A 17,031-nucleotide genomic window follows, 5' to 3' on the forward strand; every position below is an offset into this window, starting at 1 on the left:
TTAGAGGGATATAAGAAAATAACTGCAGATGCTGGTACAAATCGATTTATTCACAAAATGCTGGAGTAACTCAGCAGGTCAGGCACCATCTCGGGAGAGAAGGAATGGGTGACGTTTCGGGTCGAGACCCTTCTTCAGTCTGAAGAAGGGTCTCGACCCGAAACGTCACCCATTCCTTCTCTCCCGAGATGCTGCCTGACCTGCTGAGTTACTCCAGCATTTTGTGAATAAAAAGGTTTAGAGGGATATGGGCCAAAGCAGGTCAAGTCAAGTCAAGTCAATTTATTTGTATAGCACATTTAAAAACAACCCACGTTGACCAAAGTGCTGCACATCTGACTAGGAAAAAAAAAGAAACATACAGTGGCAGGCAGCCAAACACAACGGCGCGGCCATCTTGAACAAAATGTTAATTCAATCACCCACAGTCCAACAATAAAAGCACTAAACAGGCACCCAAATTACCCAACCCCAAAAACCCCCCAAAACACAGTCCAACAATAAATGCATTAAATAGGCACTCAAACCACCCAACCCCAAAAACACACAAAAAAGAAACATCCATCAAAGAAACATCCATCACAGTGAGTCTCCTCCAGTCCTCTCTCTCCTCGTGAGTGGGACTAGTGCAGATGGGTCAGCATGGGCATGTCGGGCTGAAGGGCCTGATCCATGCTGTATGACTCTATGACTGCCTTTCATCCAGCAATGTTGTGTCTCCTCAAAGAAGGTCCCTGTCTGTGAAATGTTTTTGACCTGTGTGGTCATCGTTGTAGGAAATGCAGGAGTCAGCAAACTCTCCCAAGCAAAGACACAGTCTCTTCACGTTGTATGTTAATGATTTGGACAAGGGGATTGAAGGCTTGTGACCAAGTTTGCGGATGATACGAAAATAGGTGGAAGGGGAGGTAGTGTAGAGAAAGCAGGGACTCTGCAGGAGGACTTGGACAGGTTGGGAGAGTGGACAGAGAAGTAGCAGATAGAATATAGTGTGGCAAAGTGTGGAGCCATGCATTTTGGTCATAGGAATAAGGGATTAGGCTATTTTCTGAATGGGAGAGAAACTCCAGAAATCACAGGTGCAAAAGGACCTGGTGCAGGATTCCCAAAAAGTTAATCTGCAAGTCAAATCGGTAGTAAAGAAAGCAAACTCATTGCTAGCATTTATTTCAAGAGGACTTGTGTACAAAAACAGGGATGTAATGCCGAGACTCTATAAGGTGCTGGTCAGGCCGCATTTGGAATATTGTGAGCAATTTTGGGCACCATATCTGAGGAAGGATGTGCTGTGCTCTGGAGAGGGTCCAGAGGAGGTTTACAAGAATGATCCCAGGAATAAGTAGGTTAACCTATGATGACCGTTTGTCGGCACTGGGCAGGTGTTTTGAAGAATGAGGGGAGACCTCATTGAAACATACAGAATAGTGAAAGACTTGGATAGAGTGGATGTGGGGAGGAAGTTTCCACTGGAGGGAGAGCCTTGAACTAGAGGTCATAGCCTCAGAATTAAAGGACGTTCTTTTAGGAAGGTGATGAGGAGAAATTTCTGTAGATAGAGGGTGGTGAATCTGTGGAATTCTTTGCCACAGAAGGCTGTGGAGGCCGTCAGTGGATATTTTTAAGGCAGAGATAGATAGAAGTTTGATTAGTACAGGTGGCAGAGGTTACGGGGAGAAGGCAGGAGAATGGGGTTAGGAGGGAGAGGGAGATCAGCCATGATTGAATGGCAGAGTAAACTTGATGGGCCAAATGGCCTTGTTCTACTCCTATCACTTATGACATGATAAAGTGCTGGTGCAACTCAACGGTCAGGCAGCATCTTCGGAGATAATGGATAGGTGACATTTTGGGTCGGGACCCTTCAGTCTGAAGAAGAGTCCTGACCCGAAATGTCGCCTATCCATTTTCTCCGGAGATGCTGCCTGACCCGCTGCATGACTCCAACACTTTGTGTCTATCTCTGGAGAACATGGATAGGCGACGTTTTGGGTCGGGACCCTTCTTGAGACTGATTGTGGCAGGGCAGGGGAGAAAGCTGGAAAAGTTGGAGGCAGCAAACAGTCCTTTAAAAAGTCTTTTCTCGCTCCCAGTGGGTGCTGAAATCGTTCCCAATCTGAGCTTGTATCTGATGTGTAAGCCTCCTCTCAGTAAATGGAAGATTATTTAAGATCCACATACATTTGGAGTTATGCCCAGTTTTGACATTGTGTGTCATCACCTCACAAGTTAAATGAGTCTTCTGTGTGAAGTCCTAAATTGGGTTGATAATCTCAACCTTGTTCCCAACAGCAAAAGAGGCAGCTCCTCGTACTTGGCCCCGGTTGGCACTTCATAAGTTGTTTACAATACAGCTGGGTTTCCACTGCTGTGCAGACATTGGGCTGCAGCCAATTCCTCCCCCAGGCAGGCAGCAAGTATCAAAGAAGGCAAAGACTCCTGCGCTAAAATAAATCAGCATTGAAGACCGAGTCCTTTTGGGGTAACATCGCAGTGAAGGAAAGAGACTATGTGAGAATGTTTGTGTTGAGGTTGGCGTGAAGTCAGGGAGCTGCGGGGAGGTTGAGCTTAGTTTATTGTCCCGTGTACCGAGGTACAGTGAAAAGCTGTTGTTGCGTGCTCACCAGTCCGCGGAAAGACAATACATGATTACAATCGAGCCACACACTGTGTACAAATAAATGATAGACAATAGACAATAGGTGCAGGAGTAGGCCATTCGGCCCTTTGAGCCAGCACCGCCATTCAATGTGATCATGGCTGATCATTCACGATCAGTACCCCGTTCCTGCCTTCTCCCCATACCCCATGATAAAGGGAATAACGTGTGTAAAGTTTAATGCAAGGTAAAGTCTGGTAAAATCGGATAAAGATAGTCCAAGGGGTCTCCAATGAGGCAGATCATAGCTCAGGACTGCTCTCTAGTTGTTGGTAGAATGGTTCAGTTGCCTGATCACACTGGGAAGAAACTGTCCCTGAATCTGGAGGTGAGCGGTTTCACACTTCTGTACCTCTTGCCTGATGGAAGAGGGGGGAAGAGGGAGTGACCGGTGTGAGACTGGCCCTTGATTATGCTGGTGGCCTTTGCCGAGGCAGCGTGAAGTGTGGATGGAGTCAGTGGAAGGGAGGTTGGTTTGTGTGATGGTCTGTGGGCTGCGTCCACAATTCTCTGCAATTTCTTGCGGTCTTGGGTGGAGCTGTTCCCAAACCATGCTGTGATGCATTCCCATAAAATGCTTTCTATGGAAATAAAAGGATATGAAACCAAGGTAAAATCTAGCCCCAAAGATAGACACAAAATGCCGGAGTAACTCAGCGGGTCAGGTGGCATCTCTGTAGAAAATGGACAGGTAACATTTCGTGTTGGGACTCTTCTTCAGACTTAACCTGAAACGTCACCTATCTATTTTCTCCAGAGATGCTGCCGAACCCCGCTGAGTTGTTCCAGCATTTTGTGTCTATCTTTGGTATAATCCGGCATCTGTAGTTCCCTTTCATTAAAATCGTGCCCCTCCCACCTTAAATCAATGACCTTTAATTCTCGATTCCCCAATTCTGGGTAAAAGATTGCATTCCCCCTATCTCTTTTTCCTCACGATTTTATATACCTCTATCAGATCACCCAACAACCTCCTGCGCTCCAAGGAATAAAGAGCCAGTCTGCCCAACTTCTCCCTATAGCTCAGGCCCTCAGTTCCTGGCAACATCCCCATAAGTCTTCACTGCACTCTCTGCAACTTAACGATGCCCTCCCGGTCTGTGGTAGCAGGGTGATCAAAACTAAACACAAATGTGTACGCCAAACGTGGCCTCACCAACATCTTTTACAAGTGTAACACGATGTCCTAATGTCTGGACTCAATACCTTGACTGATGAAGGCAAATGTGCCGAAAGCCTTCTTGGCCACCCTTTCAAGTATGATGGTATTTTCAGGGAACTACCTGCCTGTAGATCTCTCCAAGATCCCTCGACACTACAAAACTCCCTCGGTTGTGCCATTCACTGTGAAGGTCCTGCCTTGGTTTCACTTCCCAAATGGCACGAATGGAATAGACAGGGTAGATGCACAGAGTATTTTGTCCAGAGTAGGGGAATCAAGAACCGGAGGCCACACGTTTAAGGTGAGGGGAGTAAAATTTAATAGGAACCTGAGGGGCAACTTTTTGGTGTATGTAATGCGCTGCTGAAGGTCGGCATTGCGGCAGGCACTATCACAAAGTTGCAAGGCAGCAACTCTACCGCTGCACCACTGTATTGTGGGAACCCGATGGGAAAGATTCATGTCCATGGCATCCTTCAGGTACCCATCTATCCCATTTCCCAGCACTTGGCAACGGCACGGCATGGTGGTGCAGCGGTAGAGTTGCTGCCTTGCAGTGTCAGAGACCCGGGTTCGATCCTGACCATGGGTGCTATCTGTCACAGACGCTGTGGGCTGAACGGCCTTTTCCTGTACTCTGCCGTTCTGTGTTCTATGGAAACAGCTCCTCCTAGTGCAATAGATAGTTTTTGCTGGGAAGCAGGTGTCTGGATATTTTTAAGGCACAAGTAGATACCTTATCGATAAGGAAAGGGGTGATAGATTACCGAGGTAAGGACTTGGAATGGAGCCCAGAATAAGATCAGCCCTAATCTCGCTTGATGGGATCTACTAGCCTACTCCTAGTGAGAAGACCAAGGGAATCACAGTCTGAGCCTCAGATCCAACCTGCTGTGGCCCGGTTGCCTCTCAGAGCCTGCTGCACCTTGCAATGGCATCATTTTAGTTCGGTTTAGTTTGGTTTATTATTGTCAAGTGTACCGAGGTACAGTGAAAAGTTTGCGCTTGCTTGCTATACAGTCAAAGAAAATACTATACGTGATTACAATCAAGCCGTCCACAGTGTACATATCAAGGACGAAAGGTATAACATTTAGTGCAAGATAAAGTCCGAGTAAAGATAGTTCACAGGTCTCTAGTGAGGTAGATGGGAGGTCAGCACATTAGCTGGTGAGAGGATTGTTCAGTTGCATGATAACAGCTGGGAAGAAACTGTCCCTGCATTGGGAAGTGCATTGCAGCAGTTATGTAATGCGTCTTCGGGAGATGGGTGTCGGTGACCACGAGGCACAGGCTGGGATCAAAATATGCTCATGCCCAGTTAACATTGTGTGTAAACATGGCGTCTTGCTTGCAGGACAATACATGGATGGCCGGTGTGTGCTGTATCGGAAACCTCTGCTGGAATCGGGCACTCTGGGCACGAAGGCAAATGTCCAGGTCATCATACCTCACATCACCGACTCCTATGGGACCGTTCCGGATTCAACCGAGAGATCGATAGCCTTCTGCACCTTGAGGAATTTCCCCAATGCCATTGAGCACACATTGCAGGTGATTATAAAACAAATATTTATCATTCTAGTGATTGGGAATTCTAGATCCAGCACCTAAACTGCTCCAGATTGAAGTCGTGTTATACTGTCACATGTCCCAAAACGGAACAACAAAGTTCTTACGCAGCAGCACAACAGTACATGTGACCATAGTACTCTGTAAACACCGTGATAAACAAAAAAGTTCAGTATCTATACATATATTACATATATATTATATATACCATATGAAAAAATATATTTTCATATTGTATAAATTTATATGTAATATGTTTTTCATATGTATGTATAATATATGAAATATATTTTCATTTAAAAAAAAAAAGCAGACAAATAAACAATTATAGTTCAAAGTCAAAAGCAATGCCCCGAGTCTATATAGTTCGGAGCCTATTTGTAGTGTTTAATAGCCTGATGGTTATGGGGAAGAAGCTGCTCCTGAACCTGGACGTTACAGTTTTCAGGCTCCTGTACCTTCCTCCCGATGGCAGGAGTGAAATGAGAGCTTGGCCAAGGTGGTGTGGGTCTCTGATGATGCTGGCTGCCTGAGGCTGTGGATCTCCTTTGGTGGTGGGGAGGTCAGTACCCGTGATGGACTGGGCAGTGTCCACCACCTTTTGCAATCTCCTTTGTTCCTGGGCGTTCAAGATGCCGAACCAGGCCGTGATGCATAAGTCAATACACTCCCCACTGTACACCTGCAGAAGTTCAAGAGAGTATTGAAGAGATTGCAGCAGGGTTTTGTTTACAGTAAGTCATTAAGAAAATAGTTTTAATACGACTACGTGTGTGGTTAATTGTAGAAAGAGGTATGACTCCTTAATACAGTCAATGATATTCCATAACATTATAACCTGGCCCTCCTAGATCTAGATTCCCTGACGCGATCACAGTTTGTAGTTACAGGAACACAAGTAATGGAAGCTGTTTAGGGCATCCTACCCATGTACTCCCCACTCTGGAACGAAAGGGATGTGTGTTTTCACACACAGATGTGTGTTTTGATTGAAGGATACTGCATGGAAACAGGCCTTTCGTAACTAGTAGAGTGGATAAGGGAGAACCAGTCGATGTGTTATATCTGGACTTTCAGAAGGCCTTCGACAAGGTGACACATAGGAGATTGGTGTACAAACTTAAAGCACACGGTATTGGGGGTTCAGTGTTGAGGTGGATAGAGAATTGGTTGGTGGACAGGAAGCAAAGAGTAGGAATAAACGGGTCCTTTTCGGAATGGCAGGCAGTGACTAGTGGGGTACCGCAAGGCTCAATGCTGGGACCCCAGTTATTTACAATATATATTAATGATTTGGATGAGGGAATTGAATGCAACATCCCTAAGTTTGCGGATACGAAGCTGGGTGGCAGTGCTAGCTGCGAGGAGGATGCTAGGAGGCTGCAGAGTGACTTGGATAGATTAGGCGAGTGGGCAAATGCATGGCAGATGCAATATAATGTGGATAAATGTGAGGTTATCCACTTTGGCGGCAAGAACAGGAAAGCAGAGTATTACCTGAATGGTGGCCAATTAGGAAAAGGGGAGATGCAACGTGACCTGGGTGTCATGGTGCACCAGTCATTGAAAGCAAGCGTGCAGGTGCAGCAGGCGGTGAAGAAAGCGAATGGTATGTTAGCATTCATAGCAAGAGGATTTGAGTATAGGAGCAGGGAGGTTCTGCTGCAGTTGTACAGGGCCTTGGTGAGACCGCACCTGGAGTATTGTGTACAGTTTTGGTCTCCTAATCTGAGGAAAGACATTCTAGCCTTAGAGGGAGTACAGAGAAGGTTCACCAGATTGATCCCTGGGATGGCAGGACTTTCATATGAAGAAAGACTGGATAGACTAGGCTTATACTGGAACTGGAATTTAGAAGACTGAGGGGGGATCTTATAGAAAGATATAAAATTCTTAAGGGGTTGGAGAGGCTAGATGCGGGAAGATTGTTCCCGATGTTGGGGAAGTCCAGAACCAGGGGTCACAGCTTAAGGATAAGGGGGAAGGCTTTTAGGACCGAGAGGAGAAAACATTTCTTCACACAGAGTGGTGAGTCTGTGGAATTCTCTGCCACAGAAGGTAGTTGAGGCCAGTTCATTGGCTATATTTAAGAGGGAGTGAGATGTTACCCTTGTGGCTAAAGGGATCAGGGGGTATGGAGAGAAGGCAGGTACAGGTTACTGAGCTGGATGATCAGCCATGATCATATTGAATGGCGGTGCAGGCTCGAAGGGCCGAATGGCCTACTCCTGCACATATTTTCTATGTTTCTATTCCATGCTGTATCTCTAAACGTAAAATGGTGCTGGGAGAAACGGTTATTGAACCTTGACTAGGTCTGTCATCAAAGTCAGCAGATACGACTACAAATACTATAATTTTCAGCAGCACAGTGGTACAGCTGGTAGCGCCGCTAACCCTTGGCTCCAGAGATCCAGGTTCAATCCTGACCTTCGTGCTGTGTCACTTTATGATTCTGGCACCGCTTATGTGGAATCTGCACACTGTGTGAGTTTCCACCAGATGCTCCAGTTTCCTCCCAGGTTCCAGGTTCTCGTACTCACCCAGCAAACAGCTAACAGTGGCCTGTTTCCTTTATCATCGTTACTTTTTTTGCATATCTTTTATTCATTTCTTCTATATATCTCTCTACATCACCGTCTGTATGTCTCATTTCCCTTTTCCCAGTCTAGTCTGAAGAAGTATAAGAAAATAACTGCAGATGCTGGTAGTCTCGAAACCGAAACATCACCCATTCCTTCTCTCCTGAGATGCTGCCTGACCTGCTGAGTTACTCCAGCATTTTGTGAATAAATACCTAGTCTGAAGAAGGGTCTCGACCCGAAACGTCACCCATTCGTTCTCTCCAGAGATGCTGCCTGTCCTGCTGAGTTACTCCAGCATTTTGTGTCCAGCTTCGGTTTAAACCAACATCTGCAGTTCTTTCCTACACCATACATAAGCACTTAGATAAAAGGAATAGTTAACGTTTCCGGTCGAGATACTTCTTCAGAGTGAGAGTCAGGGGAGAGGGAAACCAGAGGTTTGAAAAGATACAGAATCTCTAGAGATGCTGCATTTCCACACTTGGGCCATTCTTTGGAAAGTGAACCAAACTGTCACACACGTGACCGGGCGTCATCAGATAAAGTAATACATTAAAAAATTCTTGTAAGAGATTAATCTTATTCATTGCTCTTTTCCTACCTACAGAACTATAACGCATGTCTGCTAAAGATATGAACATTTTAGCTTTTTAAAATTCACAGTTTGTAAGATAAGAAATGCTTCCGTGTGAGGTCACACACGTGGCCAGTCACGTGGCAAACATTGTCAGCTTAATAACATATAAAAATTTCACTTGATAAACTTCGACATATATGTCATATATACAGTACAAAACAATATACCTGTAATGCTTTCAGAATTAGAAGATATGTATTCCACAATTTTTAATATTTTTGGTCACACACGTGACTAAGAATGGTCCTCTTGAGCCTTTCTGGGTCTATTTTTTTAAGTACATTTTGATTCACAGTTTAAGTAAGGTCCCAGTCAGTGTGGCTAAAAGGTTTCGTTCTAAGGCGTGTCTCGTGTGGACTAAAATCTATATACTAAAACTCCCGTTTGTTATCTTGTTTGTGACTCAACTTCAGCCAAAACGGTGCACGATAGCACGACAATTTTAGGCCCACCTTACTCACCATTGTCACTTTAGTGATAATGCAAGTAGTTTTATTGAAATCGGTGTTATATTTTTAGTTATTCACATTTTTAAGTTTAAAAGGGATGGGGGGAAGGGGAGGGGGGGGGTTGAGGAGAGAGGAGAGGGGGGTAGGACAGGGTGCTGCACCAATGCAGGAGAGGTTTGGGCCCAACGGGTCCACTTGGTCTAGTACTCCATAAAGTTTAGGCACGAGGAACTGCAGCACCTGGAATCTTGAACAAAAGACACTGCTGGAGTACCTCAGCAGGTCAGGCAGCATCTCTGGTGAACATGGATAGGCAACATTTCGGGTCGGGACCCTTCTTTCATGAACTTCTCCATCCATTTTACTCGTCTGTCATTTCCTCCCCTCTTTAACATCCAGACTCTGTCAATCTGTCCACGTAGTATCGCCATCCATAAATAAACTCAGGAGACTGATTTAGCAACAGAATGAATGACTTATCTATGAGACCGGCCAACCATGGTGGTGTGTCAGGGACTCGGTGGTGAACGAGCACTCTCTCCCGCCACGATGCCACCAATGAACCAGAAACACTTGACTTCCCAGTGAAGCGCACCGTTGTCTCCAAGCTTCTACAAAGAGGTCCTTAAAATGACAGACTCCAAGGTAAACCCAGAGTGAAAACAAAAATCACAAGAGTTCTGTCTGAAGTTAGAGGGGAGTGGGCCTTCACTTCCGAACAGGCATTTCCATTCAAAGGACATTCACTGATGTCTTTCTCTCCAAAATTTGTCTGATTAAAGGAGTAGATTATTGCAGGTAAAGTGTCTTTTGCTAACACTTTTCCTTCTATGTGTAAACAATTTGGAGTGCAACGTTTAGTTTAATTTAGTTTAGGGATACAGCATGGACATGGGGCTTTCAACCCACCCAGTGCACGGCAACCATCGATCACCCGTTCACACTGGTCCGATGTTATCCCACTTTCTCATCCACTCCCTGCTCACTAGGGACAATTTTACAGTGGCCAATTAACCAACAAACCTGCATGTCTTTGGGATGTGGGAGGATACTGGAGCACCCGGAGGAAACCTGCCGGGTCTCTAGTGCTGTGAGGCAGCAGCTCTACCGGCTGTGCCACTGTGTCGCCCTGCTATGGATGCATGCTTAATATTTTGTTTAAAGTCATAGAGAGAGACAGCATCAAAACAGGCTATTCAGCCCATCGAGTCCATTCTGTCTACTAGGCATCTGTTTATTCTGATCCTACCGCTCAGCTACACACAAGGGGCAATTTCTTGTTGCCAATAAAGCCACTAGCCTACACAATTTTGGGATCTGAGAGGAAAATTTCCACATACGCTGTGTCAAAGGTCAGGATTGGACTTTGATCACTGGAGCTTGAGGCATCAGCTCTACCAGCTGCACAACTGTGCCGCCCCCAACTCACTCTAAAGGAGACACAAGGAACTGCAGATGCTGGAATCTTGGGTAAATCACAAAGTGCTGGAGGAACTCGGCGTCAGGCAGCATCTGTGGAGGGATTGGACAGGCGACATTTCGGGTTGGGACTTTTCTTCAGACAATGTAGTCAGGGAGAGAAAGCTGGAAAAGAAGTGGGGGCAGGAGAAAGTCTGGCAAGTGATGGGTGGATACAGTGAGGGGGGGGTTGATTTGCAGATGGGTGGAGTAGATTGTGCAGGCAAAGTGTCTTTTGCAAACACTTTTCCTTCCATGTGCAAACAAGTTAGAGTGCAATGTTTAGTTTAGTTAAGAGATACAGCATTGAAACATGCCCTTCAGCCTTAAAGACTAGAGATGAAAAGGAAACAAAAGGTTGTCAGATAAGGAGAGGTGTGATATGCAAAACCAAATATAGGGGGATGGGATCGGGGATCGGCCGGGGGGGGGGGGGGGAGGGGGAAATAGTGGGAGTAATGGCTACGCACCAGGGTGGGGGAGATGTACAGGAGGAGGAGGAGGAGGGGGGAGGGAAAGAAGGGCTTTGTTACGTAAAAATGGCGATCTCAATGTTCACACAATGTGAAGAAGGATTCCGACCTGAAACGGCGCCTATCCAGTCTGAAGATATGTCCCAACCCAAGTAAAATGTATGGAGTGATTCGATGGAGAAAGTTATGAAGAAAGGCTCCCGACCTGAAACATCGCCTATCCATGTTCTCCAGAGATGCTGCCTGACCCCTTGAGATACTCCAGCACTTTGTGTCCTTTTGTGTAGCGCTCCCAGCTTTCTTCCACCCTCCCTCCTACAAATCTGTCGGAGGAAGGGTCCTGACACGAAACATCACCTATCCACGCTCACCAGCGATGCCGTCTGACCCATTCAGTTACTCCAGCACTTTGTGTCTTTTATTTTCCCTCAATGTTCGTACCATCGAGCTAACCAACTCTAGAGAAAGAAGCAAGTACCTAATCAATCACAGATGCACTGGGGTATTTAAGTCCAGTTAAAAATTCCTTTCGTGCAGAAATTATTGATGGTCGGCTTGTTTAGAATAAATGAGTCAACACTGCACCAAAAATTGCACACTTAATGCAGACACTTAAACTACAGGAGTGTAATCTCTGTAGAACTGCAGTCTGTGGTGTCAGCCTGAATAGCCTCTACTGTGGTAAAGGGGGGGGGGTGGGAGATGGGGTAGATATCTCCCCTCTGAGATCTCATATCAGACCTTGGTGACCGCAACACATTTTTTACAATTTGGGAAAACAGTCGTGTTTTCCAAGTCCCCAGTGGATGTTTCTGAGTCATGTGAAAGCTGATATTTTTTTTAGAGGTTGTGACGCTTACACTCTGTGTGGCTCGGCAGATTGTAGTGGAATGTGCCGCTCGAGAATGGTTTGCAAGGCGGACTGTTCCTGGAATGAATAACATGGCGTGCTGTTTTAACACATTTTTCCTTCAGTAATGAGTATGGAAGTTGAGAGGTCATATTGCAGTTGGTATAAGACGTTGGTGAGGCCGCATTTAGAGTATTGTGTTCAATTCTGGGCACCATGTTGTAGGAAAGATGTTGTCAAGTTGGAAAAGGGGTACCGAGAAGATTTTCGAGGATGTTGCCAGGACTCGATAGTCTGAGCCAAAGGGAAAGGTTGAGCAGGCTGGGAGTCTACTCCTTGCAGTGCAAGAGGATGAGGGGTGATGTTCACACCAAAGCCAGCTGCGTTGTACATGAGAAACTAAGAATGCTGGAATCGTGAGCTAACCACAATGTGCTGAGGAATTCAGCGGATCAGGCAGCATCTGTGGATGGTATGGACAGATGATGTGCTGGGTCAAGACCCCCTTCAGTCTGTTTGGAGTAAGTGGGAGAAAGTTGAAAAGCAGAGGTGAGGGACGGGACAAAGCCGAGCAAGTGATAGGTGGAGAAACAAGGAACTACAGATGCAGGTTATTGGACAGACGATAAGGCCGGCACAGTACCTTCTCCCCGTGACCTGCATGGGTTTCTCCAGGTGGGAGATGTTGTGAGAAATGGCAGCATGCCAGAGTGGGAGGGAAGACACAGGAAAGACCAAGGGGACAGGGGGTACTACTTGAGTAAGGGTGGCACAGTGGCACAGCAGTAGAGCTGCTGCCTTACAGCGCTGGAGAACCGGTTCCGATCCTGACTACGGGTGCTGCCTGTGCAGAGTGTGTACATCTTCCCCGTGACCTGCATGGGTTTTCTCCGGGTGTTCCAGTTTCCATTCACACTCATAGGATATGCAGGATTATAGGTTAATTGGCTTTGGTAAAATTGTAAATAGTCCCTGGTGTGTAGGATCGTGTTAGCATACGGGGATCACTGGTCGGGGCGGACTCAGTGGGCCAAAGGTGCCTGTTTCCACCCTGTATCTCTAAACTAAACTAAACATAATGTATTGCTGAGGAGCTGGGGGTAAGGAGAATCAAAAGGGGTCTGAGTTTCCTGTGAGGTCCTCTTAACTTGGTTGAAGAGAAGCTGAAATGCCAGAATCACATAGTAAGCTTTTAGGCCAAATTCTAGTTTTAGAGATACAGTGTGGAAACGGGCCCTTCGGCCCACCAGGTCCGTGCTGACCAGCGACCACCCATGCACTAGTTCAGCCCTACATACTACCGACAATTTACAGGAGCCAATGAACTTGCAAGCCTGCATGTCTTTGGAGTGTGGGAAGAAGCCGGAGCACCTGGAGTAACCCCACGCGGTCGCGGGGATAACGTACAAACTCCGTACATGACCTGCGCGAGATAACCACTTATGAGGTGTTTGCGCAATAATCAACCAGAACCAGACAGCGCCCGTAGTCAGGATCTAACCCGGGTCTCTGGTGCTGTAAAGCAGCAACTGCACTGTGCCACCCATATTGAAAGGAAAGATAGAACATTTGAAAATGCAAAGTTTTCAGGGTTGACTTGAAAGAGAAGCCTTGTGACCCGCTGTCAGAGACTGCTCCGACTCTGCAGTGCAACATTTTCCGTTCAGTTACTGGGTGATCTGTTGCTTCGTGCCCCTTCTATAGTTCCCAACTTGGCTTCAATTGGTGGACCTCCTACCCTGGAGGCAGAAGGTCTGAATTTTAAGCCCTGCCACAATTAATCTTAAGAAACCATTGGTCGGGGCTTGAGTCAGGAAGTCATGTTGCAGCTTTATGGGACTTTGGTTAGGCCACATTTGCAGAATTATGTACAGTTCTGGTCGCTAATCTAAACTAAACAAACAGTAATAGTGCAAAGACAAAAACAAGGCCCCCGAGTCGATGTAGTTCAGAGTTGAGTTGGAGGAATTTGAAATTGTATTTAAAGGGTCTGCTCCAGAAACTGATGCAGCTTCAGAACCTTCCCAGAAAAATTAAGTGAACTCAGTCATTGTTTGTGTGGACGGAAATGCCTGGCATTCCCACTGGAATCTTTGGCCTGTTTCTCATTCTTGAGGAACAAACACAAGCAGTAACAAAAGCACAATGTAGTATTGCTGCCAAACCACGAGCAGCTTGCTCCCTGTACCGCAGGCCAAATGGACATGAAGGCAGTCAGATGCTACCTGAGTGCAGGGGTTTCAAGACAGCGGTCAGACATGACTAATTCCTACAAACCTTCAGGGAACTGATGGTCTCAAGAAAATACCTTCCGAGGAGTTTGTCATCCAAGCCTCCAGAAGCCCTTCAATCCTCACAAAGAAATATTTATAAGCCAATTTACAACAGAAGTATAAAGGTCGGGGTTGATCATTCAGGCTTGTGATATGTCTGAAGATGGGTCTCGAATTGAATTATCACCTAACCATGTACTCCAGAGATGCTGAGTTACTCCAGCACTTTGTATGTTCTTTTGTAAACTAGCATCTGCAGTTCGTTGTTTCTAGGCTTGTGATATATATGTATCACACGCGCGCACACACACACACACACACACACACACACACACACACACACATCTACGCACACACATCTACGCACACACACACACATCTACGCACACACACACATCTACGCACACACACATATCTACACACACACACATACATATATAAATACACATACACACATACATATGTATATACACACACATACATAGATATATATATATATACACACAAAAATATATATACACACACACACACACAAATATATATATATATGTATATATATATAAATGCACGCACTCCACCTACATTCCTCCTCTTCCAAACCCACAATGTCTTATTATTTATTCAGCTGCAGGATGTGCAGGGACGACTAATGTGCAGGGACGACTACTTATTCAATCATGTTGCTGTGCTTTGTGTATAAGCCAGATTGAATTGATTGATTGATTGAAAGATACAGCATTGAAATAGTCCCTTCTATGCCGACCACCAATAACCCATGCGTACTTGTTGTATGGGAATATATAACAGTAGTCCAGGGTTCGATTAGTGCAAAACTATCGGCAAAGACATCTGTTGGTTCAGTTAATAGAATAGTTTCGTTTTAGTTTAGAGATACAGCATGGAAACAGGCGGGATGGTGGCACAGTGATGGAGTTACTGCCTTACAGTGTCAGAGTCACGTGTTTGATCCTGACTACGCATGCTGCCTGTATGGATTTTGCACATCCTCACTGTAAGCTCATGGGTTTTCTCCAGGTGCTCTGGTTTCCTCTCACACTCCAGGTTTGTAGGTCAATTGGCTTTGTTAAATTGCAGTTTGTCCCTAGTGTGTGTGGGTTTGTATTAGTGTACGGGGTGATCGCTGGTCAATGCGGACTCGGTGAGTCGAAGAGTGTGTTTCCACGCTGTATCTGCAAAGACCCATTATCTCACCGAGACCACGCTGACCTGTTCACACTAGTTCAGTGTTGTCACTCTATACACTCTCAGGGCAATTTACAAAGGCCAATAGATCTGCAAACCCGCACATCTTTGGGGTGTAGGAGAAAACCGGCGCACCCAGAGAAAACCAACGTGATCACAGGAAGAACGTGCAAACTCCACATAGACGGCTCCTGAGGTCAGGATGGATCTTGGGTCATTGGTGGTGCAAAACAGCAGCTCTACCAGCTGCGCAACTGCCACCCAACGACAACCAATATTCTGTGGAATTTATTGCCACAGACGGCTGTGGAGCTCAAATTAGATATTTTTAGTGGTTGATTAGTAAGGGTGTCAAAGATTATGGGGAAAAGGCAGGAGAATGGGGTTGAGAGAGAAAAATAGTTCAGCCGTGATCGAATGGCAGAGCAGACTTGATGGGCCGAATGGCCTAACTCTGCTGTGTCTCATGTTAATATAGAAACATAGAAAAATAAGTGCAGGAGCAGGCCATTCGGCCCCTCGAGCTATTCAATATGATCTTGGCAGATCATCTAAAACCAGTACCCCATTCCAGCTTTTTCCCCATAATCCCTTGATTCCTTTAGCCTTCAGAGCTAAATCTAACTCTCTCTTGAAATATGTACTCTTCCAAATGACTGCAACCAGTCCGATTCATTTTCATTCAGTGTCTTCAAAACTTTGCTCAAATCACTCCCTTGCTATTAAATTACAGAAAATACAATCCCAGTTTGCATACTTTCTCCTCATAATGTAACCCTTGATATCCTAGTCTCTCCCCCAAGACCAATATATCCTTCCAAGGGTGCATCATCCATGAATGCTCACGGCTCTGCTGTACACAGGGACTATGTGCAACTGAAACATTATTTCTATTCCTTTTTACTCCAGTATACATGGTAAGGGCTGGTATCCATTATCCTTTTTGATTACTTCCTGTCCATGACACTTTAACGGTTGATCTACATGGAAGTCTATGCCTCTTTAGATAGCCACTGCTTCACTATTTTTAAACACAGTTTTTTAAGGTTTAAAACAGATAACCTAGCATTTGTCCACATTGAAATCCACTGGCCATAGTTTTGCCATCTGTTGTATAATGCACACTGCTTCTAGTTACCAGGGCACTTGGAAAATTGCCAGTGTATTGTCTAAAGAGATGTAAAAGTTAACTTAAGATACCATGGCTGAATAATTTTAAGTCACGGTGAATTGCTGCCTTTCCAGATAAGGAAAAAACTGCTTAGAATTGAGTTAATCGTTGAAAGACACAGTGGAGAAAATCAAGTGGAAGCATTGTACATGGACTGTTATCATTCTTGGACTGTTGTTATTTGTCAGTGTTTATTGTCCAGCCCTTATTGTCCCTTAACAGAAGGCTGTGTATGCCATGTCAATTGATATTTTTAAGGTGGAGATTGTCAGATTCTTGATTAGTATGGGTATCAGGGGTTTCGGAGAGAAGGCAGGAGAATGGAGTTGAGAGGGAAAATTAGATCAGCCATGATGAATGGCGGTATTTATTCACAAAATGCTGGAGTAACTCAGCAGGTCAGGCAGCATCTCAGGAGAGAAGGAATGGGTGACGTTTCGGGTCGAGACCCTTCTTCAGACTGATGTCATGGGGCGGGACAAAGGAGACAGGAAGACAGTGGGAGATCTGGGAAGGAGGAGGGGAAGAGAGGGACAGAGGAA

The 17,031-nt window shown here is 45.5% G+C and overlaps 1 protein-coding gene across 1 annotated transcript in view; it reads left to right on the forward strand.

Annotated features, from left to right (window-relative positions):
* Positions 1–17,031, forward strand: part of LOC144601779 (ubiquitin-like modifier-activating enzyme 1) — a 234,740-nt gene that overhangs the window by 39,956 nt on the left and 177,753 nt on the right. Inside the window, exon 15 of the mRNA XM_078414193.1 lies at positions 5,176–5,372. Within this exon, the coding sequence (XP_078270319.1) occupies positions 5,176–5,372 (197 nt within the window). The remainder of the gene's footprint in view (positions 1–5,175; positions 5,373–17,031) is intronic.

This window comes from Rhinoraja longicauda, chromosome 17 (genome assembly GCF_053455715.1).
Source record: "Rhinoraja longicauda isolate Sanriku21f chromosome 17, sRhiLon1.1, whole genome shotgun sequence".
Lineage (NCBI taxonomy): Eukaryota > Metazoa > Chordata > Chondrichthyes > Rajiformes > Arhynchobatidae > Rhinoraja > Rhinoraja longicauda.